The following is a 26,875-nucleotide window of genomic DNA, read 5'->3' on the forward strand; positions in this document are numbered from 1 at the left end:
TTAGGTGTTCTCAACAAGAGAAAAGTCGTAAAATATTGTTTTGAAATTTTTGGGGGTTGAAAATTGAAATAAAAAAAATATTTGAAATTTTCAAAAAAATAAAAAAAAAATAGTGGAAGACTAACTGGGACACCCATAATTTTTTGCCAGTTTTGTCTTGAGAGGGTCCCTAACAACATATATTGTTTTCATTTTGTTTGCAAGTGTACCTCATAGTGAAAAAAAGGCAAATGTAAGTAGGTCAGCATCTACGTATGTGGTATACGTATGATACACACTGTACGCCACTAGGATAACCAATACCTTTGAATGGGAGGATGAAGTTGTTATAACATTGGAATCTTATAACAACAAGTATTTTTTTGTCTTAATGGTAATTGATCTCTGAGAATGAAGGGGGTTCTCGACCCTGTTCGCACCTCCCTTGTCTACGCCACTGCTGTCCATCAACTGAAATTATACATTCCCGCATTTTGTGTTAATTTTGCACATAATCAATGTTCTGTGATATATATAGATCTTTGTTTAGTAATTGTTCTTGTTTGTAACAGTGGGTTAATAATATGCCTGTTGTTAATAGGTATTTATGTGTTTAGTTTATTTGGATGGTATTACTGTATGTGTGTGTTTAATATGATCAAATATAGAATAAATTAAAAGAAATTAATCCTCATCACTGTTTTCGTCCACTACTGGAACAATTTTGGTTTTCATGAACATTTTACTGAGTATTTCAGCTGGTCGAATGGTTTTCGATAAGTATCTCGCATGTGATAAATAATACACAATAGCAGCAACGTGAGAACAGCAGCCAACAGTTCTTCTGCCATTAGCGTATTCACATGCATAGTGTATTATGCCAGAAATTCCGATAACGTTAGGTTTGTATCTGATGAAGCGTCTATATGATATTCGAGAAATGTGTCGAGATGGTACTTTAAATTTGAGCACATTTGGTTCAACCTTCGCATATTCGAAAACAACGTTTCCATCTTTATCTAGCATTTTTGCTAAATAGGATACGGCTTGGGAAAGTTGATATGACCCAGTAAAGAGAATCTCCAAGTCCTTTTCGGTAATTTCTATACGTAATTTGGAAAACAAGCAGTTTGTTAAACACATTAGTAATATATTAATAGAGTATTGTATATATAGTATTACGGAATTTGAGGAATGCATTTGTAATCAATAAAATGTAAATAGCTGGTAAAAATTTGAGGGTAAAGTTCCGTAGACGACATACCTCCTTAAAGGATTCAAACATGGTAACAGTAATCAACTAAACCTGCCATTACCTAATCTACTACTACTATCGCTACTGTTACCATTGCTATTGCTACTACGGATCTTCACCCAAATTTGAAAGATGTAATTCAATAGAAGGCTTAACCCTAATAATGGTAATAATGGGCTTTTTGTTTATTGATATGTGGTAGTGCCAACAATGTAAATATGAAGTATATTCATTCTATGAAGTATATATGTAGTAATACTTCTATGAAGTAATTATGAAGTCTATATGTAAATATGAAGTATGCTAATTGTGTTATAACTGTTAGTAATAGTTTCAATTAGTTATTAACTGTCAATTAGTAATAGCCATAGTTTCTTTTTTTGTTACATTTCAATAATTTTTACAATTTAAATACTATTCTGGGCGAAGTCTATTGCAACTATGTTGTCTAATGACTAATAAAGTATTCTATTCTATTCTATTCTATTCTGGAAAATCAAGAAGTTCGTTGGAAGTGATAGTGTTGAAAGGGACATTTCGCCGGATCAAACCTTTCTCTTCTGCTTCACTAGCTAGAACATTTTCCATGCCGTTTTAACTGTGCATTCTTTGCAAAATGTCATCTGTGTATTCCACATCCGATTGTAGTCTCTTGCATTATGAATTATTTAAAAATGATGCGATTCTGAAATAAACTCCAACTTTGGGTACCAGTTTGTTGTCTAGTTTGTGATCTAACAGAGTATACTTGTGTTTCAGCATGCCGTGAACAGATTCAACCGCCAACCGAATTTTGGTCACAAAACGAGATTGGTTAGATTTTTGAGTAGTTAATTACTTGCGCTTCTCTTTCAAAGTAGGCATCAATACTTCGAAGTTCTTTTCTTCGAGATAGGTTTTCACATCTCGGAAACCCCGATCGAGTACAAACTTATCTCCTTTTTCTAGTAATGCATACAAACCAGTTTTGTCTTGGATGAGTGATTCCAGAATTTTTGCATCATTTTCATTGGCAGGATAAGGTCCGAGCATATCTACTACGTATTCATCAGTAGTACAAATCGTAAAAGGCTTGCAAAGATGAACTTTTTTCTGGCCAGAGAAAGATTTTATTTTGTATTGATTATTTGTACTTCTTTTGGTGTCGTGCATAGGTACCATCACAAATTAAAAATAAGGAGTTGAACGACTTTTTTTGTGATTTCCGTTGTGTGGTTATTCAAATAGGTCGTCTCTGTTAACACTCTTAATACCAAAACGAGTTGGTATGATATCATTTTCAAAAGATGTAACCACACTAGCACAGTAATCGGAAATCATCTGTTCATGTTCTATACCTAATATGGAAGCTAACATCTTGTTGGAATTTCCAGTTCGTAGTTTGAAAAGAAACACAACGAGAGCTTGAGTTATAGACCGCGACTCCCTATTTCGCATGGAAACCATCATGTCTCGCAGTTCCATAAGATTGTCCCAAGATAGCCCCGTGAATACTTGAATTTGCTGTTCTGGAAGACTAAAGCCGCCAATTGTATCATACAATGTGGAATCACATTTCAAGGAAAAGGTTTCCATTCTCTTTGTCAATTCTGAGACACTTAGAAGTATGAGAATGCACTTTTACGTTGTTTAAATCCTCCTCGTAAAACCGATTCTTAATGAGATGGGTTCTACAACATCTATTCCCAACTGGGATGAAGATATGTTTTTTGATGTAACATTGCATTCGTGCATCGTCAGGAACTATAGTGATATTGTTCGTAGAGAAACATAAACAACAATATTTATGAGTAGCGACAGTTCTTTGTATCGGAACTTCAACGTACTCCTCATTTGTATTTACTTTGAGGCTTACTTCGAATAAGGATCCATCAGATAATGACTGAGAAGGATCAAATTCACTTTCTGAAGGATCCTTTATATATATATATATATATATATATATATAGAAAAGTCGACATTTATTACATAAAAAGTCGTTGACCTCCACTTGCCTTCCAAGTACAGCAGCATAAGTCTCTGCTTCATTAGCATTCCTAATTTTTTTTTTTTTTTTTTTTTTTTTTTTTTTTTACCTGGAGTTCTCTTTAAATATTTTCTGTTGCATCCATTACATATTACACGCATCTTAGGCATGTTTAGTAGCAAACCTATTTAACGAGATTCACTTAAATACTTACAGTGAATAAGAAAGCACAAAATGGAAAGTTTCCAGCAGTGATCTGAACGTCCTGGAGTCACGACGATAAGTAATAACAGGTCTTCAGCGTAAACTTACACTATATAGTCGTGGAACTCTTCCTCCTCCACTTGTAGCGCATGCGCATCTATAGGTACTTATGGAGAAGCATTCGACCAGCTAAAATACTCACTAATAGTTCATGAAAACCGAAATTATTCCAGTAGCGGACGAAAACAGGGGTGAAGATATTTTTTTTACATTTCAATTCATTCTTTATTTAATCATATCACACACACACACATACAGTAATACCATCGAAACAAACTAAACACATAAATACCTATTAACAACAGGCATATTATTAACCAACTGTTACAAAACAAGAACAATTACTAAACATATACATATATATATATATATATATATATATATATATATATATATATATATAAAAGAGAACGCACAAAATCCTTTGTCCGCTCATCACGCTAATACGGCTGAACCGATTTCTTTCATTTTTGGGGGGTTGTTAGGATTTGGACCCTAGATGGTTTTTATCATATCACTTTAATTTTCAATTACCAGTGTCTTGAGATAATTGACCAATCAGGTGTCAATACGTACAAAAAATCCTTTGTCCGCTCATCACGCTAATACGGCTGAACCGATTTCTTTCATTTTTGGGGGGTTGTTAGGATGTGGACCCTAGATGTTTTTTATCATATCACTTTAATTTTCAATTACCAGTGTCTTGAGATAATTGACCATTCAGGTGTCCATACGTACAAATCCTTTGTTATTAGTTCATCATAGGTATAAAAATAAACGTATTTATATGCAACCCGCATGACCCTGTGACTCGGCGGGTTAACATAACTGACAGGCGCTATAAATCACTTGAAAGCGAAAAAGTAAAAATTATCTAAGTAACAAAGTTTATTGCGTTCCGGGATGACCGCAGCGAAGCGGGGCGGGTTGGGGTGACCGCAGCGAAGCGGGGCGGGTTAACATAAATGACAGGCGATATAATGTTAACATTAGTGCAATCTTCTATGGTTTTTATCATATCACTTGAAAGCGAAAAAGTAAAAATTATCTAAGTAACAAAGTTTATTGCGTTCCGGGGTGACCGCAGCGAAGCGGGGTGAACGCTGCTAGTATATATATATATATATATATATATATATATATATATATATATATATATATATATATATATATATATATATAGCAGAACATTGATTATGTGCAAAATTAACACAAAATGCGGAAATGTATAATTTCAGTTGATGGGCAGCAGTGGCGTAGCCAAGGGAAGTGCGAACAGGGTCGAGAACCCCCTTCATTCTCAGAGACCAATTACCATTAAGACAACAAATACTTGTTATCATAAGATTCCAATGTTATAACTTAATCCCCCTCCATTAAAAGGTATTGGTTATCCTAGTGGTGTACAGTGTGTATCATACGTATACCACATACGTAGATGCTGACCTATGTACATTTGCCTTTTTTTCACTATGAGGTACACTTGCAAACAAAACGAAAACAATATATGTTGTTAGGGAGCCTCTCAAGACAAAATTGGCAAAAAATTGTGGGTGTCCCAGTTAGTCTTCCACTATTTTTTTTTTAATTTCAAAAATTTTTTACTTCAATTTTCAACCCCCAAAAATTTCAAAACACTATTTTTCGACTTTTTTCTTGTTGAGAACACCTAACATTTTTTGCATGCAGATCGGTTGAGCCGTTCAGGAGAAAAAAAAAATCAATTGTCCTTCCCCCTCCTAACATCCCTCCAAAAGCGCTTGGGGTCTGAATTTTTTTGAAAATGAGTTTCTCATAAATGTTAATCGATACTGTAAATTTGGTGCAGATATGCTTGGAGGCAGTTTTCACGTGCTTATTCCGCTAGACCCTTTATTTTAATTGTGCAATTCTATATCATAAAGATAGGTATTAGATTGGTGCAAATGAAAGCTACAATGCCTGCTTAATCAAAATAGTCTCCGTCATACACATCTGCCGTCGCCCAGCCGATTCGATTCCGTAGTGAAAGAAGTCTGGAGTCTACGATACGTAGAAGTCCTTAACCGCACTTGCACTGTCCAATCATCACGGAAGTTATTCCCTCCCAAGAAATGTTCCAGATACCGAAAGAGACGGTAGTCAGTGGGACAGAAGTCAGAAGAATACAGTGGATGAGGAAAGGTTTCATACTGCAACTCATAGAGAGTCTATACCATCTTCTGCGCAACTGCACTGTCAAGTAACATGAGGACATCATGTCTGTTGATCATGGTTGGTCCTTCTGGACAAGTTTCTGATGCATTTCATGGAGTTCAGCGCTATAACGGGCTATATTGATGGTTTCACCTCACCTGAGAAAGACATGAATCATTCTCGCCATAGATCATACCAGTAACAACACCTTCTGTGGCCGCAAAAGTTGTTAAGAAAACCGTCCTGGACGTTTATCACGATCTATCGATTGTTTTCACCGTTTACGATTGTCATTCCAGATCAGTTTTTCATCTGATGCAGGAAACTTTCCCGGTCATTCCTTACGCTTAGAGAACTTTACATCTCTAAAATGCGATTCTTGTTGACCGGAGTCAATTCATGCGACATCCATCAGTCCAGTTTCTTCACCTCACTGGTTGCATGGAGCAGTCAAACAATAGTGGTATGGTGTACATCTTTCTCGTCTGTAATGGCACGAACATTCCGTGAGTCTGCTTCCACCATGTTCCTGAGAAACTCGTCTGAACATGATGTTCGTCGGTGCTCACTTGACTTATTTTGCAATACTGTGTCAAAGGAACAAAATTCGACAAACCAATGGCGAATGGTGCGTTCATTCGTTATTCCTGGCTCAGATAAACTGTTAATCTTTCCTGTGCCTTGCTGTACAGAATGTCCCAGCTTGAAATCAAAAAGAAAAATCACTCACAATTGTGTATTCTGCATGTTGCACGGTTTCGTACGACTCCGTTCAACAACGAACTGTCTCCTGACCATATGGGTACCCCAGAATGTTTGCTGTATATGAACAGAGCTTGTGACATTAGACGCGTGACCGTAATCCATCTCGGGTTTCCCAACAAATATCAAAACGGACATTTCGTTCGCACCAACCTATTATTGAAAGTTAAGTGAAACTCCTGACTGTTTTGACCATAATTTTGTAAAATTACCAGAATTTCTATACGAAAACAATTGGGAACGTTAAGGTATTTTTATGTGTGTCTATACTAGAATGTTCTCTCTTTTCCTGTAATTTAAATACCTTTATACTTTTCCAAGAATGCTGATTTAAATAAAATACCATAACTAATGAATAATTGTATCGTGTAATCTTTAAACAACTTCAACATTACATTTATTTTGCATATTTTGAAAAACATAATTATATATTTAGTTAAAGAGATTTTATTAAGCATAGTTGTTGTATTCAAGACAATCAACGTTACCTTGTGGTATGTTCATAATGGCCACAGTCATTCCAGCAACTAGATCATGAAACAAATCCGATTTTAGGTTATAGTTAGGCAACCATGTGGTGATAGGGATGAGACTCAGCAACGTGTTTGACACACTCTTCCATTTCAGATTCTTTATAGTAGTTTTCAATCCTGTAAGATATATAAATCAAAAGCTGTTGACATGGAAAAGTACTCACAATTTAAGATCATCATACTTGCTTACTGCTTAAAATACATATATTTTCTTTTTTTAATCTCCAGATTTTGTAACGTTTCTAACTCAAAAATAAAGCTTTTATTTTCTGATGTTTCGATACATTTATTTATATTATAGTTTCAAAAACCAATGTATTATTTGACTATGTCAACATTTTGAAAAGTTATTTTACAATGCATATGAAAATAGAAATCGTATGCAGAGAACACAACATTAAATCTAGAATAATTACCCACCTTTATTAGTGACCCAGCAATATAGAGTCCATGATAATTTCAACTAGTTATTCTACAGTCATTATCTGGTGGTTAAGGTGGTACAGATTAAGGTTTTATTTTTATTTAATTAATACACTGAATTAGAAATACCTGAGTAGTAAAGGGATGCTGCTCCTTTAGTCTTAATAACGAATATCGCGTAAGTAGACAGATTCAACAAGTCCACTGAAGTGGTTCGGAGGTATAACTTGCCAAACATCTTCAAAAGTTTCTCGAAAGTCAGTCAAAGACGCCAGTGGTGTATGATATGTTTGCCAGGATATCCCCGAGGGGTTCAATGAGACTTAAGTCTGGGCTTCTCGGTAGACATTTCATCAGGGAACTGTCAGTGTCCTCCTGAACCAGGTGATGGCCAACCGGGATCTGTGGCATCAGCAGTTGCTGTGCTGATCGTACACTCCATTTTTATCTGGATGGCAAAAAAGCATGAAGGGATGTAAGTGATCGCCCAGCAGTTCTACATACTTCAATGAAATGAAGACCGAGTGATACATGCACCAAAGATCCCAAACAGTGCCAAAGGAAAACATCGTAGGCTGTTACGGAGCCTACATGATATTGCACAGTTTCAATCTGCCACGTTGGATCGATGGTTTCATGGGTCTACGCCATATTCGTTGCTTACTACTGGTGTGATGCACTCGGAAGCAAGGCTCATCACTCCATGCTATTCTTTCCCAATCGTCGATGATCCAATTATAGTGTTCTGGGGCCCATGCAAGATGTTGGGTGCGGTGGCGCACAGTGAGATGTGGTACCTTCGAAGATCGTCGGCTTCTGAAGCTCATATTGTGAACTGAGAACTTCAGACAGAGTATGGCTGCACAGTTCATCGACTAGTTGACCACTTGTACCCCTCATTCAGTTGGAAAGCTTTCTCGACTAAGGTTTGGCGGCACTGACTAGGTACGATACGGCTGAGTCCTTAAAGATTACAATCATGCAAGGCTGTTTACCCTTTGCCGTTTACCCAATTACTCTTTCTTTTACCGATATTTGGGTATTCTTGCCATACTCTTGACTAAATATCCCTCGTGTAGAGTACATACTATGTGGCCTTGATTGAAGGCTTTTTACTCATTGTATCACTTTCTACACTCACTCGCAAGAAGATTCCTAAGAACTTCAACGTTCATTTAGAAAATACATTTGTAGACTATTCAACGGTAATGAAACTATTTTATCCAATGTATACACAGATTCAAATCATTACTATAATTCAGGGTAACTAATCCCTACAATTAACACATTTTTGTGCACTTACGAAAAATTGTTGAAAAAATGCTCTGGTATGATATGAAAATTTTTTGTCTACTTAACCAGCTGAGAATTAAACATTATTTTTGGTGTCACTTAGTTTAATAATAAAATTCCAAATTCTATCTAGTGAGCCTTAATCAAGATTTAATTGTTCTGTCTAGTCCTTTTAAAGTGGCATCACATGTGACATTAAAAATTATTAGGATTTTATAAATAAAATACGCAAAGATACGTGGAAATTATTTATTTTCTTTATGTTTATTATGAAGAAATTGTGTTTGTAAAATTTAGAAATCTTAGATTAATTGCTGATTTTGTTAATAAGACTGTTTTATAGAAGTATCCCAATCTTGATCTAAATTCTCTTTATCAGTATTAATATCGGACTTTTTGTGTGAATGTAGTGTCTTATGTTTTCCTCTATTTGCGAAGCTAATTTATGTAAATACATGTAATTTATACTGTGATTATGCTTAAATAAAAGCTTTTAGTAAACCCGAAATAACTGCTTTATCTTCTTTTGAATCTCTAATATTCTCTTTAAATTCTGCCTTTTGCGTTGCGCTTACTGCTGTTTTATTCAACTTTTATTTCATTTACACAAAGATGAAATTGTTAGTCTACAAATATTATTATTTGAAACATATTAAAGACTTTTCCGTATTAATCGGTGGCTGGAAACTGGCACTTTGGAAAAACAGTCATCAACAGCTTTGAAATCGTTTAATTTTAACACTAAAATATTAAAAGCAAGTTTCAAAAGAAGTAAAGGAGGAAAAAAAAAAAAAAAAGAGAGAGAGAAATGTGTATTCTAATATTCTCCCGCAAAATGTACGCGCATCTGCTCGAATGTGTAGCTTAAACAGCTGATCTGCTTGAATGTACAGATAAGTTTGAAACAACTTAAGTCCGGTGTACTTTTAATTTAGTTTCATTCTAGATTTAAATAAATAGAGGCGATGGCTAAGACTATTTTTCATCTTTGTATTCGTTTAAATGAACCTCCATAATCTCTGTATTATTGCTGCAAAATTTTAACACTAGAAGTAAGTAAAGCAGTTTTCATTAACCCGGTGACACTGGCGCCTGTTAGTCTGACTTGAGCACTGGCGCTTAGTCTCACAGACCCATTTGTTAAATTTTAAATCTTTACCTAATAATTTTTGTTTCAATTTCTTTGTTGATAATTTTATTTTGTATTACACATGTTAAACAGGTTTATTGCGAATTTAAATGCAAATGTTCCATTTTAGTGTATCTTTGGAAAGATTGAAGAGTTATGAAAACTATGGTAGAATTACAATTATTATTTAGTTAAAAGTTCAAAACTTTGAATATGTTATCACAAGGTTAATATATCATGTTCAGAACTGTCCATTGAAAAATAAAATTTTCAATTTGAACCCCAATCAGAACCAACGGCCAGCTACTAGTAACAGGCTACAAAAACAAGTGGCACGGGTCTGTAAGACTTGGTGCCAGTGTCGCCAGGTTAAGTGGTTCACAGGTGATTGCTGTACTCAAAGAAAACAAATTATTTCTAGCTTTTGATGCACACACAGCGACACTTTTACAACCCGAGAAAGACAGAGAGAAGCACGAGAGTAAAGGCGGGGATGGGAAGTGATAGAATGGAATAAACAAGTGTACTCATAGTGATAGATCCACGACCAATATATCTGAAAAACTATCGATGTTGTTGATTTCATTTTTTTACGCATTATACTTTGTAAGTAATACTATAAGGGACTTACAGATAGTGGACATTGAAACAAACGCCTGCACAAATATAATAGAATGTTCTCGGGGCTTACCAGAACTATCTGGTAGTTTATATCGTACTTTTGGGCAAAGAATCACATGTGCAGGTCTTTGGTAGTCACTCCAGTAGAAAAGGTTCGTCAATGAACGTCAAATCGTGTGTGTAGAACTATATAATGGAGAACATATCCGACTTTAAAAGAGGGAAGATCGTAGGGGAGTGTCTAGCAGGTGCATCTGTCTCCAAAATTGGAACACTTTGTGACGTCTCACAAGCTGCAGTATCCAGGGTGAGGTGTGCGTATGAACAGGAAAGACGAACCGCATCCACGAGAAGCAGTGGTGTTATTCTAATTTTTTAGCAACCGGTTCTGTATAATATATATATATATATATATATATATATATATATGTGTGTGTGTGTGTGTGTGTGAGTGAGTGGACAAAAATCTAAAAACACTTCATACAATACACGTAAGTTTGGCCCTCCACTGTACAACGCGTGTTGCGGTTGCCGATCTTTTTTGTTTTCAATGTGTCATGTGGAACTTCCTCTTCCATCAGCAGAAACCCGTTCACCTGTGAGTGTCGTGGTGTGAAAGTGGTGCGGTAAAATGGGCGACCTGACAGACTTTCAAAGAGGCATGATCGTTGGTGCCCCTCTGGTTGAAGCTTCAGTGGCAACAGTGGCGAACATTGTGGGTTTATCGAAAGGCACTGTGCCCAATGTCACGAGGGCATACACAATTCATAGGCAAACGACGTCTGCAAAGCACAACAGTGGTCGAAAGACTATCCCGTCAGATAGTTACCGGAGGGCGTTAAAACGGATTGTAGCAGGTAAAAAGAAGACCACTGCAACGAAAATTACGTCTGAACTCAATTCCGGCTTACAGAACCCGCTTTTATCGAAAACAGTGCGACGGGAACTTCATAAAATGAAAATTCATGGCAGGGCCGCTATCGCCAAACCCCTTGGTCACAGCAGTAAATGCGAAGAGACGTATCCAGTGCTGCTTGGACCACAAGACGTGGAATCATGAGCAGTGGAAACAGGTAATGTGGTCCGATGAATCGACCTTCACCTTTTCCCAACAACCGGTCGTGTTTACGTATGGAAAACACCATCGCAGGCCTATGATACATACTGTCTGCTCCCAACTGTAAAGCATGGGGGTGGTTCTGTTACAGTATGGGCAGTGATATCGTGGTTTTCCGCAGGTCCCATCATAGCCCTGCATGGAATCATTAATGCTAAGACGTATGAGGTCATTTTGGGGTACCAGATTCTACCCATGGCCCAAATATTGTTCCCTGATGGTGATGGCATCTACCAAGATAATTTGGCACCCTGTCACGCTGCAAAAACTGTGAAATCATGGTGTGATGAGCGTGATCAGGAGCTATCACACCTCCCCTGGGTCTCATAATCACCAGATCTGAACATCATTGAGTCATTGTAGTCTGAGTTAGAAAGGCGTGTTCGGTCTTATTACCCTTCATCAGCATCACTTAAGGAACTGGAGCATGTTATGGAGGAACAATGGTACAAATTTCCACACACCACGATTTATGAGCTGCATACGTCCATTCCACGTCGGATCCAAGATGTTTTGGATGCAAAAGGAAGCCCCACACCATACTAGGTATGATTTTCACACTTTTGCACACGTTTTAGATTTTTTGTCCAACCCCTGGAGATATATATGAGAGAGAGAGAGAGACAGTAGATGGATAGGTAGTTAGACAGATATAATTTTCTTAAGGTAGATACAAGGTACATACAAGAGTTCTTACATTCTTACATAGAGGTAACCAAAAAAGTTCTGTCGCTTTTTTACCCACTACCTTCGAACATCGATATGTCACCTAAGACGTACCTAAAAGATCAAAAATAATTCCCATCAGCATCGACGACCTTCTGCCAACGTTCTGGAAGGCCATGGATTCTATTGCAGAACTTCGTGGGCCATGAAGCGAAGACGGTATCAAGCGCATTTTGCACATCTACTAAGGATCTGAACTGGCGTCCTCTAAAGTGATTGTCCAAGGAATGAAACAGGTGATAATCCGATGGTGCAACGTCCGGGAAGTATGTCGGATGCAATAGTGTTTCCCATCTAAGGCTAGAATGGTGTTCCGGGTCATCCCAGCCCCGGGGTCTTAGCTTTGTCTTGTAACAGGAGGACCTCTTTGAGATTCAGAAGTGCTGGCTTTGGAGTTTTGAGTTTTTCTTGAACACGGCTACACTGCTGACAGTACACAGTTGTATTGATGCTCTGACCAGCTGCTAACAGTTTCTGATGCACGATACCGCGAGCAGTCCACCAAACAAACAGGAGGACATTCTTCTGGTGCAGTGTTGGTTTCGGCTGTTTTTGGAACCGATTCATGGGATGCTAAGCAATGATGATGGCGCCGTGGAGCTTCGTACAGGACCATTTTTCATCACATGTCAACACCCTGTCCAGTAATAGCTTCTTCCTGAGACGAGACAGTAAAGAAAAATAGGTGTCTGTTCGCGTTGCCTTCAGGCTTTGAGATAAATCATGTGGGATTCATCGACCCAATTTGTAGTGCTTCTGAAGTTGATGGAGGTGCTGCCGAATGGTTTCTCCACTCATACTGAATTGTAGTCCGAGTTCCTCACATGTCTGACCACTGTTTACCTCAATTGCTGCCTGAAGATCTTAATTTTCTACACGTTGGTTTTCCGGCACGCGGTGCGTCTTCGAGTGTTTAATCACCGTCCTTAAACTTGTTAAACCACCACTACACTGTCCGTGTAGTCACGACACAATCACCAAAGGCCCGGCATAACTTCCGCCCCGCTGCAGCGGCGTTTGATCCCAGTTTGAACTTGTACAGTATACACGTCCTTATGACGCTCTGCGGAAGTCCCATGTTCACTCTGTTCTTACGTAAGTTCAGGGTGTAACTGAACTGCCACAACCAGGTGGTATGTTGGATGTATCCATACCAGCAACTGACCTTCGTCTTGTCTCCATTCACATTCAACTGACGGGGGGGGAGGACCAATTGAACACAGACCTCCACAAAAAGCGACAGAACTTTCTTGATTACCTCTATAGAACGCAATGCCAATTTTATCACCTCGGATTTGAACTAAGAATGTTTCTATTATATTTTGAAGCGCCACGCGTTCAAAAAAAACCGACTTTAAAGAGGGGAAAACATGAAACAAGATATACAATATGTGTTTTTGTTAGTGAGGTTTAGTGAATAGCTTCAAAGCTTTACTAAAAACTAGTCATTTCTTGTTTGAAAATTTCAAAAGTTCATTCTTTCCAATACAAATATGGAGAATTCAAAAGAATTCACAATTAAGACCTGGAAACCTTTTATTAACATGACTGGGAAACTTTACCGGTCACATCAGAAACATTTCTTGGCGCCCATCCATTCAAATTTCTGTTTGCCCGTTGAATTGAAACAATTCAAAATTTTCATAACAATGCAAGCGTGCGGGAAAAGAACAGAGGTGTGTTTACAAATTTGTCTTCTTTCTTTCACTCTTGGTCCGATCATGCGTATGTATGCATGTTTGTATTTATGTCTGGATGTAACAAACGGTTCTAGCGAACCGGCTGAATAACACCACTGTATGGACCTATAGAGAAAAGTACATAGTGTCAGAGCTAGAGCTGTCCAAAATCGCGAAAAAGCCAAATTTCCAGAGGCCCTAGTTCGAATTCCAGAAGCTGTAGATGGTGGTTCTTATCAGCATGAAGGAAGTCACGTATACACAATCCAAAAGTGCATATTTCATCAATTGTCAATAGGTATAGAGGGTATTCCCTACATGGTGTAATTCTCAGATACGCTTTCAATAAACTTTTAGATATACTCTGATTTCAAGAAGGGTCCAAAGTAGGCAGAAGGTAAGTCTTAATAACAATGGACACCCAATGCTTCAGAGGGAAGTCGGAAGTGTTAAGAACCGGCAGCTCCATGTATTTTTGTGTTCGGAATAACGTGTGCTGCGATGTATTTCGTCACGGTATATTTCACGTTTTCTTCACTAATAAGAGTGAAAGAAAACATCGCAGCAGGCACTTTCCCGAGTACGAGAAACCGTGCTGCTGACGAGCCTTAACACTTCCAACATCCCGCAAAAGGATGATTTCGTGTTCACTGCTGTAAATGCTTATGGTTTGCTTTCTTTGGACCAATCATAAAGTCAGAGCATATCTCAAAATTCGGTTGATGGCATGTCTGGGAATTCACCCTGCAGGGAATACTCTGTACACAAATTGAACATTAAGGAAATATGCATATTTGGATTGCGTATGCGTGACTTCCTTTACGCTGATAAGGACCACCATCCACACAGTCTCTGGAATTCGAAACAGGGTCTCTTGAAATTTGGCTTTTTCGCGATTTTGGACAGCCCTAGCTCAAACTATGCATTTCTCCCCATAGGTTCTTATGAACTTTTTCTTTTATTTTGATGTAAGGAATCACCTCTTACACTTTGTCGGTATAGTTCATTAACATCCTGTGTATATATATATATATATATATATATATGTATGTATGTATGTGTGTGTGTGTGTGTGTGTGTGTGTGTGAGAGAGAGAGAGAGAGAGAGAGAGAGAGAGAGAGAGAGAGAGAGAGAGAGAGAGAGAGAGAGAGAGAGAGAGAGAGAGTGTGTGTGTGTGTGTGTGTGTGTGTGTGTGTGTGTGTGTGTGTGTGTGTGTGTGTGTGTGTGTGTGTGTGTGTGTGTGTGTGTGTGTGTGTGTGTGTGTGTGTGTGTGTATATATATATATATATATATATATATATATATATATATATATATATATATATATATATATATATATATATATAGATGGATAGGTAGGTAGAAAGATATAACACTCTTCGGAAACAAATCATACAGGATAGGCAAAAGCAATTTTTTTTACTGGATACCACAAGTGACAAGTAGAGATCTACACAGCATGCTAACACAAAGTGGTATTACGAAATTAGGTAGAATTGCAAATATCTTGGAAACGAATTAACCAAAATAAATGCTTGTCAAAAAGTATTGGAAAGACCTTAATCCAGTAATGGATCAACAATTGTTGATACTGGTGTATATGCGTTTCAAATATAAATAACCCTCATTACTACACCCATGTGATCCCACCTCTCATTCTTGATATCTGAGCATTTGAGATTAAGAAATAAACGCTTACACCTTGTTCTAAGAGATCATATGTTTAAGAGACCCGGGTTCGATTCCCGGCGGGAGCTCATGTGGTTCGGATTCCACGTTAATCAGTAGGTCCACGTCTCATATAGCCTCGCTGCTGAAAGGGACGCTAAACTAAAATGAACAACATCATCATATGTTTAACCCTGTAGCTGTAAGAATTTCTAAAAATAAAGATAGTTAAACTAAAACTTAATGTTACTGTGTATAACTGGGTAAAATTTTGTTATGTCTTGATATAATAAAGAGTTCTGAGAACTCGAAATATTTTAACAACCAATTCTAGCGAACCGGGTGAATAGCACCATAATGGAAGTTTCAATTTGTACGAAGCTCACCTTCCACCAAAGTGAGCACAGAAACGTCTGAGTCTGAATCATATTTTTCGTTTCCGCTAAAACAATATAATTTTAATTTTATTTCCCTACAAGCAGCTTCTCATCTTTGTCACTCCGCTAGTCTTATATGTGCTTGCAGTTAGCTAATTCCTAATTGTGATTTTCCATTTATCAGACTTCTCATCAAACTCAAGCACTCAGTATCACAGTGGCATTCAGAGAAACTGAGAAATTCAAAAATCAGTACTACAACGGTACAGTCGAATACAATAGTTAAATTGTATTTCCTTTTATTCACCATCCTGTATTTGCTCACTTGCTTCCAATTATAGACAATAGGCATTGCAAGGGAAAACATGCTTGAAACTACAATAGATAAGGGGCTTAATAGTTTAATGTTGATTATTATGACTAAGTTTACACTGTTATTTCCAATCTTTCAGAACGTTTAACCCGGCACAGGGCGCGTGGTGAGGCAATCCCACACTCCTTGCTTTCCCCATGTACTACTGCGCAATGGTTATGCGCACGTGTATATCCTTCTATGTATTCCAAGTTCACTATTTTTAGCTTCAATCTGCAACTACAGCTTGTTGATGAAGAATCGTTGTTTTTGTTAGCATTGCATTGTTAGAAGCTTTGCAATTCAGTGAGATTTTATCTCACCTTGCGCCCTGTTACATTACTATTTCTGGCAGTGTTGAATACTACAAATACATTGACTGTAGGTAAATATATTAAACTATGGATGACAAAACTGCACAAAAAGTGTTACAATGGATGGATGAGGTGGAAAGGGAGATGAGCATAAGGGAAGACGCAGATGAAAGTGCAAGTGGAATAACGGACAGTTGCAGTGACAATGAAGGGGATAACGTTGAGCAAGTTGAACAAAGTAGTGAAAGTGAGTTTTCGGGAATAGAAACAGAACCCGATATTGTAAATTCTGACCAAGTTGTGAGAGATAGACCTATATATACACAACGAAAGATGGAGTTACAACGTGGAATGTTCACTGCAGAAACACGACACATAAAACTAGGCATAGAAATCCCGTGAGACCTTTACCAGGTGTCAGAGGACAAGCACGAAATGTAAAATCGCCAATGGAAGCATGGCATTTATTTTTCCTTCAAGACACTATAAAACAAATTGTGGAATATACGAATCTAAAATTAGCAGAAATTCGTATAGGAATAACACGTGAAAGAGATATTCGTAACACTGATTATGAAGAAATGTTAGCTCTATTAGGTTTGCTGTATTTATCCGGTATGATGAACAGTTCTCGTTAAAATCTGGAGTACTTATGGGCAACTGACGGAACAGCTCCAGAATTGTTTCGTTTGGTCATGTCTCAGAAACGGTTTCGTATGCTTCTACGCGCCCTGCGTTTTGATGACATCAACACCAGACAGCAGAGAAAAGAAGAAGACAATTTAGCTCCAATACGGACATTATTTGAAGAATTCGTATTGAAATGTGGGCCTACTGGACACCACATGAACATGTAACTATTGATGAAATGCTTGAATCTTTCAGGGGAAGATGCTCTTTTCGATGTTACATACCAAATAAACCGGCAAAATATGGCATTAAAATATATTCCTTAGTGGATGCACATGTCTACTACACAATGAAAATGGAGATTTATCCGGGAACACAACAGCCGCGAGGACCATATGTTCAGGACAACAGTGCGCACGCAGTTGTCAAACGTTTCATCGAACCCATTACTAAATCTGGCAGAAATGTGATAACAGACAATTTCTTCACATCAGTTCCTTTAGCGCTAGATCTTCTAAAGAATCACGGCTTAACACTGGTTGGAACTCTAAGAAGTAACAAACCTCAGATTCCGGTTGAGTTCCTGAGTACAAAGGGAAGACCGCCATTTTCAAGCATGTTCGCTCACGGAGAAGATATGTTACTTTGTTCATATGTGTCAAACAGAAAAAAAAAAAAAAAAAAAAAATGTGCTATTACTCTTCACAATGCATGAAGGAGAACACATTGATGAAGCAACAAAGGAGCAGGCTAAACCGGAAATCATTACACTTTATAATATGACGAAGAGTGGTGTAGACTGTGTGGATGGCCTGAAGAGTCTCTACACAACTGCAATGAAAACCAACTGATGGCCGTTACGTATCTTCTACACACTCCTTGATATTGGTGCTCTAAACAACTACATCATATATAGATTTAACTGTGAAAATGCTGACACAAGGAGACTGTATCAGAAAAAGTTAGCAATGGAACTCGGCAAGCCATACCTCACTAGAAGAGCAACAATACCATGCTTGCCTACACTTTTGCGATCACAGATAAGAAGGATCCTGGGTGACTCTCCAGCCCCTGTGCACTCCGAGGCACCAGCAGGAAATAGTGATAAAACGAAATGTGGCTTCTGTCCCAGGAAAAAAAAATCGATACACCAAAACATGTTGTGCAGACTGTCTTGTCCCAGTGTGCAAGGAGCACGCACCAGCTGTTCTCTGTTGCAGGTGCCGAGGGCGTGAATAACATGAAGACAGTGAGTGATAACTGCCACATTCCGAAAGGATTTTGCTCGTTTTGAATAAACTGTTTACCATTTTGTTCATTTGTTTGTTTCTTGTGATTCTGTAGCTTTACTGTATTATTCAGTGTTGGAAAATTATTGATTTTTTTTTTATTGTGTAGTGATATCATTAAACAATGTAAAATACCCTGCATATATGACTAAAATATTCTACAGTTGTAAATTTACAATAAAATTCACAATTAAATCTTAAACTGTGTTAATAAGAGCGGTTTTTCCATTACTTTCATAGGTGAGAGAAAATCTCACCACGCGCCCACTTGCGTTCCTAGTAACCACGCGCCCGGTGCCGGGTTAAGACACGAACGTAATACTGAAATTATGTAGATTAAAGGTCTCTTTGTTATTACAATACAACGACGTAAGCAAAGAAGAGTTTCCATGTTCTTAGCCCTCGTTTAAAAGACACTGTCAAAAATAAATATTTATTATTTTAAGATATCAGGTTGTCTAAAAAGCACTGAGCCTTTGGAGGTTAAAATTGAGTTATTGTGATTTAAAAATAACATTATGACACCACATATGCACCATTTTGTTCAATAATCGTCAGCCGTTTGTCCGGCAACACCTTAACCCCGTTGCTATGGAACTTAGTAGTTTCTGGTCAAAAAAATTGTGACACGTGGTTTTCACAGGCAGCTTTGGAAACTAACTTAACGCCATTCAGAGATTTCTGCAGAAATCAAAACAAATGAAAGTCTGACGATGCCAGGTCAGAACTACAGTGGATACATTAGAAGCCAAGTTCTCTCAATTTCTGTTGGGTCGTTAAAAATATATGAGATCTGGCGTTGTCAGTGGGTATACGTCCCTTTCTATTGATTACTTCCGGCTATTTCTTTTGGATTGCTAGGTGCACGCGTGCTAATTGTCGACAGTACAAGTTCGAATTTATCGTTCTGCTCAGCAGCATCAGCTCGTTGGTGATGCACGAGGTCCGTGTAATCCCACCAAACGCTCAGCATAATCTTCCTGTGCGTTAGTGTGGGCTATCCTACATATTATGGAGCTTCTCCTCGCTTCGAATACGGTCATTTTCGCACGTTATTGTCGTAGGTTATCCCTCACTCGTGAACAACTGCTTCAGAAGTGGCTCGAGTTCATTACGTTTCAGTAGAGACTCGCAGATAAAAATTCGATCGATTTTCTTTTCTAAAGTCTGATCGTGTGGCAATCAATCGTCAAGCTTCTTTTCGTAGATAGCTTTCTTCAAATGATTTAACAGTGTTTATTGATGCATGTTAGGTCATTGGCGATGTCACGCTAGTCTTGCTTCTCTAATTTTGACAAAATATTATCTACTTTTGCTGTGATTGGTTGCCCACTGCAAGGTGCATTTTGAACATCGACATTTTCAGAAACGAAAGCGACTGAACTATCTTTTATCTGTTGTTTTCGATAACATATCTTGCCCATAAACAACAAACTTCTCCACGGGACTGTGAAACATTTGCGCCTTTATCGAAATAAAACTAAAATGTTTCGCAGTTTTGTGAAAAGTTTAGTCATGTTCACAGTGCAATACCTTTCGTCTGATTGTAAAAATTTAAAACCTTTCTTGTACATCTACTAGCTTCATCTCTCTGCTGTCAAATGACGTTAGGTCTGGCCTGCTGCGATTAATATGTCCTGATATTTGGAATACTAATGCCATCTCATGCGCAAAAGTTTCAATACTTTTTTGACTATCTGGTGTGTACACAAAAATGGCGCATGTGCTGAAACAATACGAGTTTGGTGTTTGAACACTCTCCCCTCTTCTTCATTGATGCAATCCTGTGTATGCTACAGTGTAAAGGAAGGAATTTCATTATTCTATTTAACCTATAGAAATACCAGTAAACCTTAGTGAGAAAGACATATTTTGGTCTTGTACTGTAAATCCAATTCTTTCTCATTCGATTTGGAAAGCATATATAATTCTAGCAGATAGTTGAACTTGCATATTCCCCTTCACACTTCAAAAATTAAAAGAAAAAAGAAAGAAAAAGAAAAGAAAAGGAAAGCAAAAAATCAAACATATTCTAAACTTACAGAGGCCTCCTTATATAAAAACGAAATGAAATATTTCAGTTTAACGTCCCACGTTAGACTAAGGGAGATTATGATTAAAGCATGTGAATGGTAATGGAAGAATTGGTGGAACGAGAAAGTGGGAGGAAACTAGAATACGCCGAGAAAACCCACGGACACAATGTTGTCCACCACAATCTTACTTGGCTGGGGATGGAACCACGGACCTCACATACCAAAGGCAAGCTCTCTAACCACTAAGTCACCGCCCACCGCGCTACCATATTTAATTCAATTGCATCATTAACAAATAAAATTTAAATCTGGAATTTGAAAACTTGGATATATAATATTATATATATATATATATATATATATATATATATATATATATATATATATATATCGTCAGTTTGTATTGAACCTTGTTTTACTTGCCTTTCGCTTCTGGCTTGGTATATTCAAATTTCTCTTGAACTTGGTTGCAGTCTAATATTGGTCGGTCAATTTTCACCCGACACGTCATGTTTCCAGAGCTAGTTTCCAGAGCTATTGGTATAGGAAGAAAGCCTAGAAAATAAAATGTTTTTTTTTTTTTTTTTAATATCAAAAATGGTATAGAATAAATCAATAAACGAACAAACAAAAAGATATAACGGTATTTCCTAGTAGACGAATAACTAGTGAGTTCGCTCTCGAGTGTGATTTTAAATTTAATCCCCTGCTGTTGCACTGACTTTATTAAAGCACTGCACAGAACGTATTGCGCTTGAATTGATAGGAACAAACAAAATACAATTTCATAACACTCGTAGTAACTCACAAACACAATTATTTTTATACCAGAATAATTTAAAGTTTCAATCTTGATTAGTTAACTATTGGCATATTATCTATTACGAAATTGATATGCTTCAAAATGAGCACTTTTACAAACAAAAAAAAAAAAAAAAAAAAAAAAAAAGCTTTCTAAAGTAAACCTGCTTATACAAATCTTGTAAATTCGTTAAGTTGATATTTTCAAACTATTATTCTTATCGAATTAGTTCTATACTCATTTAGATTCAACATTATTTCGCTACACTTTCCTGGCCAATGTCATGTTGTATAAGTTTCTGAATTCTTTACCTAAAAATATTAAAATAAGAATTGCTTAATCTGGTAACCAAATCCACTGCCAGCTTGAGAATGTAGAAGGAAGGCTCTTCGAAAGCAAGAAGGCAGTAATGTTTTATAGCCTCCAAAATTTAACAAACAGAACCTAGACAATTCTCTGCTCAACCCACCCTGCGCCCTCTCGAAAGCTTGTGGCAACACATTTGTTAAAAGTGTTCATGTGTTTACCAACTCTCGAAGCTCACGAAAAGTATGGAAGTGCTTGCACAGTTTTAAAGAATATATTTTGTTAAAGTTATCGCTTGAAATCTGATATTACGTATAAAAACTGAGTTTGCTTCATAATCTAAAAGGGGATGAATGTGACCAAATTGTAACAAAGGTTATATTTTCTTGTTTGCCTCTGCTTTGAACAGTAGTTGTCACTTTATAAATTCTGAATTTCCCCAGGGACCTCTGGCTTTGTCCTTGTAATTCAGCCCTCCTGGAAGCGGCATAACGTGGTGAAGGCCCTGTTCGATGCGAGGTGATTTTGCATAATTACCTGGACACCTGCCAACTACTTCTCACTGAATGAATGAGTTAACTATAACCGTTCTCTCTGTTCGGGGCCAGGTACTTAACGTCCGTCCTCTTTGTATGCGTAGCCCTGGATCTGATTCCCGGTGGGAACCTTTTCCTCAATATGCAATTTGCGGTCCACTTTAAAACGCAGGCCCTGTCATACATTGACTCAGAATGGGATTTAAATTAAAACGAATCAGTTTTTGATTCTGCTCGGTAGGTAAATAGATGTGGCTCCACCATGAATCATGCCCTTAGGACGACTACGAGCACAAAAACACGGTCGCTTCTACATTTCCAAACTGCTACGGGTGAAGAATAGTCTGTTTTTCTTTTCCCCACTTTTCTTGCTTCAAATGATTCCTTAAGACGTTCTGGTTTGTTATTATTACCCTGGTGCATGCCCAAATTATTGCATACAGATTAATCACATGCATACAATCCGATTTTCTTTCATTTACGGTTACAAATACGAAAAAATTAAATGAAATCTTCAGTTTTACGTCCCACACTTATGCCGGTTTGGCTAAAGGAGACGGTAATGATGAGAAATGAATGAAATGGTGGAATGAAGAAAGTGGGAGGAAACGGGAGAACCCCGAGAAAACCCATGAGCACGGTGCTTGTTCACCACAAAATCCACACGGTGCGAGGTGGGTCGAACCAGGGACCCCAAGCACCAAAGGTGAACGCTCTACCACTGAGCCACCGCGCCCCCGGTTATAAATACGAGTCCGGGCGTACGCCATGAAAAAGACTTTGCAAAAAACACAAACCAACTTGTTCTACGTAGCCATTAAAAGCGAGAATGCTATCTAATCGAGTTAGGGCGCAAGTGCACCATAGAACCCAGGCGCGTCAGCGACGGAGGGTATGCGCATAAGCGAGAAGAGTGCAAAAGAGTGAAAAAGAAATAAAATAACTTGATATAGCATAAAATCACATAGATTAGGTCACTGTAATGTCTTCACACTAGTAATTCTATAATTATAAACATAAAATACTGGTTAAATACACTGTGCAGAAATGCAACGACAATGGAAATTAATAGGCGTTGGTGCAGCCATTGCTGCAAACAATCAAGCAGGAAAGGGAATTTGGATACTACACAATGCTCTTCCATATGTATTCACTCAGTTGAACCATAAAAGTACCTTCCTATGAGAGATTTTTCTGTACCAGGTCTCCCAAACGAATGGTGTCTTGCTTAATGAAACATTTTGTCGCTCAAAATACAGTTTATTTTGGGGGGAAGGGGATGTAAGAACCAATAGGTACACAACGTACAAATTAAAATGATACTTTTTCCTATGGGAAGTTAAATTAGCTTTTCATTTTGTAAATAAACAGTACTTTTTTCTACAACTAAAGTATAGATACGAAAAGAAAGATCTAATCGCTGGAATGGCGAACACTGCAGGATAATTAGAATAAAAGTTCGCAGCATTTGATTTTCAGCTTACTGCATTTGACACTCACAATTTATATTAGTTGCAATGTTAAATTATAAGCGATGACGATGACAATGTACATAGAAATGATCGAAAGACAATACAAGGATATTAAGCAATATGCTTTCATAAGCCAACGTTCTCGCCTCACCAAAAATAGCGAGTAGAAATACCTCATTTGACTGAAAGTTTCACGAAATTGTGTGAATAGTTTCGTCAAATGTGAATGTTCCCTTGACGTTTATCCCAGCATTTTTTGAAATTGACACTAAATTCTTGGGATTCGTTGTCTCAAGTATCTGCAGCTTAGTAAGTAAAGAGAACTTTGACATTCTCAATACCGGTACAGTGCTACAATACACACGTAAAATGTACTTACGGAAACAAGATCCGTGATACGATATTCGATCTCTCGAAATACTATAAACAAAACCACAACGTTTAATTAAACTAGAGGGTACACAAACATTAAAATTTGCTAAATTGGTAAAATCGATTTGAATTGTACTTCCTATAGCTTCGTAAAATAATTCTGAATTCTACTATTGTAAAACATTACCATGTTATTGTTATTATTCTACGTAAATACTCACCAACGATTTACATAGCAGATACCTTGAAACAATTTATCTTCATATATTGACGAAATTGAAAATTTAATCATTACTTAGTACTATTCCTCTGTAACTGGAAATTGAAGAATCAAAATTGCACTAATGAAAGTGTATGAACCTCACTCGTAACAGAAAAAAGAAATTATAAACACACGACTCACGCTAAAGCACAGTGTAGTGAATTATCACAAATCCTGCCCCCCTTTTTTTTTTTTTACGTTCACTTCCTTTCCTAGTAATTGCAACCTCATATCAGAGTATAGTACATTTCAAAAATAAACATTTTCAGCCACACATCAGTAAGATATATGTTTAAAAGAATGATATCAGGCAATAGAGTTTTCACATTCCACATATGTTGGAACACTGAAATAATTATGAGTTTAGAGAAGTGGCAAAATCTGGAAGTTTTCAGTTGATAATGTTATCATAATAACTTACTTGAAGCTACTGTTGTTGTTGATAACAGAACCTTACAAGGTGAATGTGTAAGTCATTATAACTATATTGGTGACTTCCTACAGTCGAAGAAAATGATATGCATATATTTAAATTAGACAGTTTTGCATAATAGACGAAACTGAACACATCAACTTGGTTGTGTTTAATGAATAGGGCCTACACACTTCTGAAGAGGAAACTTCATAGTATAGTTCGTTCTTACGAAATAAAGTAAAACATGCACTCTTTATCTAATCAGCTCTTTTGTATTGTTTATGGCTACCATAAAATATCAAGAAAAGCTTGGACACTTTTAGCCTAAAACAAATCGCATGAAATGAACTTTTATTCAGTATCCTTTGAAGAAAAAGAAGAAGTTGCAATTATGACTGTATTTACTAGGTTTTCTTCAAATGGATTAAAAAAATCCCACAATTCAAAATAACTTTTCCACAATTTTCTATATGTATATAAAGTAGCGATTTATTTAATATAAACCAAAAATTAATTTCGGGTTATAAGAAATAGAAAGCTCATTGCCCAGGAATCAAAAGAACGTCCCTATTAGGTTCTATTCTGTGACAAACTAATTCCGTTGTAAAATCGCTATTATTGGGATGTAACCTGCACATAGCGGAGGTATCTTTTATTGACAATGCGCGCTTCCAAAAGGAAAAAAAATTCTGAAGGCTACTTGGATTTCGTACTTTTGATGTATTTCAAATTTTGTGAAAATATCACTACAGGGCCGTAACTTGTGGGGGTAGGGGGCAACTAACCCCAGGGAAGTTCCCCGTCGTTAGAAGTTGGCCCACTTTAAGACTTTTTTTTTACTCCATATACGATACGAACATGGAATTATACATGAAGAATCAAACAGACTTACTACATTACATAAACAAAGCAGCACACAAAAGGTAAATAAAACAAAAATGAGTCGTGGGACCATTTCAGTAAAAAAAAAAAAAAATGTCTATTATTAGGGGCCCTAGAAATAATATTTATTCGTATGGCATTGAGATTTGTCAATACTGTCCCCTTAATTAATTCATCATGCATGGAACGGGCCCAGGAGCGTAAGTTACGGCCCCCGGAGGCCTTGCCGTGCGGGAGGTCCCACAGACTCCGAGAGGTCCGTAAAGAGTAAACCAAACAAAGATGGAAAGGTGACCCAAGAATGAGAAAAACAACTTTTAACTACGGGCTAAATAATAAAAAAGGGTATTAATGCTTCCCCCCAGAAGAAAATCTAAGTTACGACGCTGATCACGTAATGTGTACGTTGTGATCGGATGAGCTATTAAATTAGTTCTATTACAGTGATGTTTAAAGAGATGATCCGGGGCAAGCTCGTAGGCAAGAGGTAGTCAGGGAACTCAACCTCCTGAAACTTTCAGTTGATTGTTGGTCCTATAAGAATGAATGTAAACTGTATTCAAATTAGCTCCCTACCATGATCTCATTTCGTCTGTCTTGGTGTACTAAGTACAATCCTGGCCTAGAAGGTAATTCTTCCCGGAACATATCTTCAAGCATGCTCAACGTTAGCTACCAGTATTTATTTATTTATTTATTTTATTTATTATTATTATTATTATTATTATTATTATTATTATTATTATTATTATTATTACTATTTTGGAGTACTGCTTTCATCCCCGTGTATGAAAAGTCCATAGCAGACAGCAGTCCCATAGCCAGCCCAAAAATGTAGGGGGACGGTAGAAGTTAGGAAGGGCCCGATTCAAGTATATTATAGTTCATTTGCAAACCTACCGTGAAATTGTTGAGTCAGAAAAAAATTGAGGCGGCCCGGGCTCCCTCCGTGGATATGGGCCTAGCATACAGGGGCCCCAATACATATCAATTTACGTCAACAACTTTGCGTTTAAGCTTGCGATAATCGATATTACTTTGTTCTTAATTGCAACATAACGTTCAAATCACAAGCGCCGGCAGGAAGAAATCCTTTGGGCGCTTGTCTAAATGACAAGAGGAAAATTTCGTGATAAGATACAACACGAGAGAGAAATATTTCAATAAGTACTGAAATAAAACATCACTTCCACACATTATCAAGACAAGGAGCTTCAACCCCGTCTAGTAGGCAACCCT

At 37.3% G+C, this 26,875-nt stretch overlaps 1 protein-coding gene across 13 annotated transcripts in view; it reads right to left on the reverse strand.

Annotated features, from left to right (window-relative positions):
• Positions 1–26,875, reverse strand: part of LOC145688238 (prestin-like) — a 342,947-nt gene that overhangs the window by 87,061 nt on the left and 229,011 nt on the right. For 3 of the 13 annotated variants that reach the window (XM_081762163.1, XM_081762164.1, XM_081762154.1), the window contains exons 1-3: positions 24,299–24,474; positions 21,013–21,144; positions 6,890–7,051 (exon numbers count right to left, since the gene is read on the reverse strand). In XM_081762163.1, coding sequence (XP_081618289.1) covers positions 6,890–7,051; positions 21,013–21,100 — 250 coding nt within the window. In that variant the 5' untranslated portion in view covers positions 21,101–21,144; positions 24,299–24,474. The other 10 variants (XM_081762155.1, XM_081762157.1, XM_081762165.1 and 7 more) reach the window with 8 other exon arrangements.

Source organism: Thermobia domestica, chromosome 6 (assembly GCF_964235325.1).
Source record: "Thermobia domestica chromosome 6, izTheDome1.hap1.1, whole genome shotgun sequence".
NCBI lineage: Eukaryota > Metazoa > Arthropoda > Insecta > Zygentoma > Lepismatidae > Thermobia > Thermobia domestica.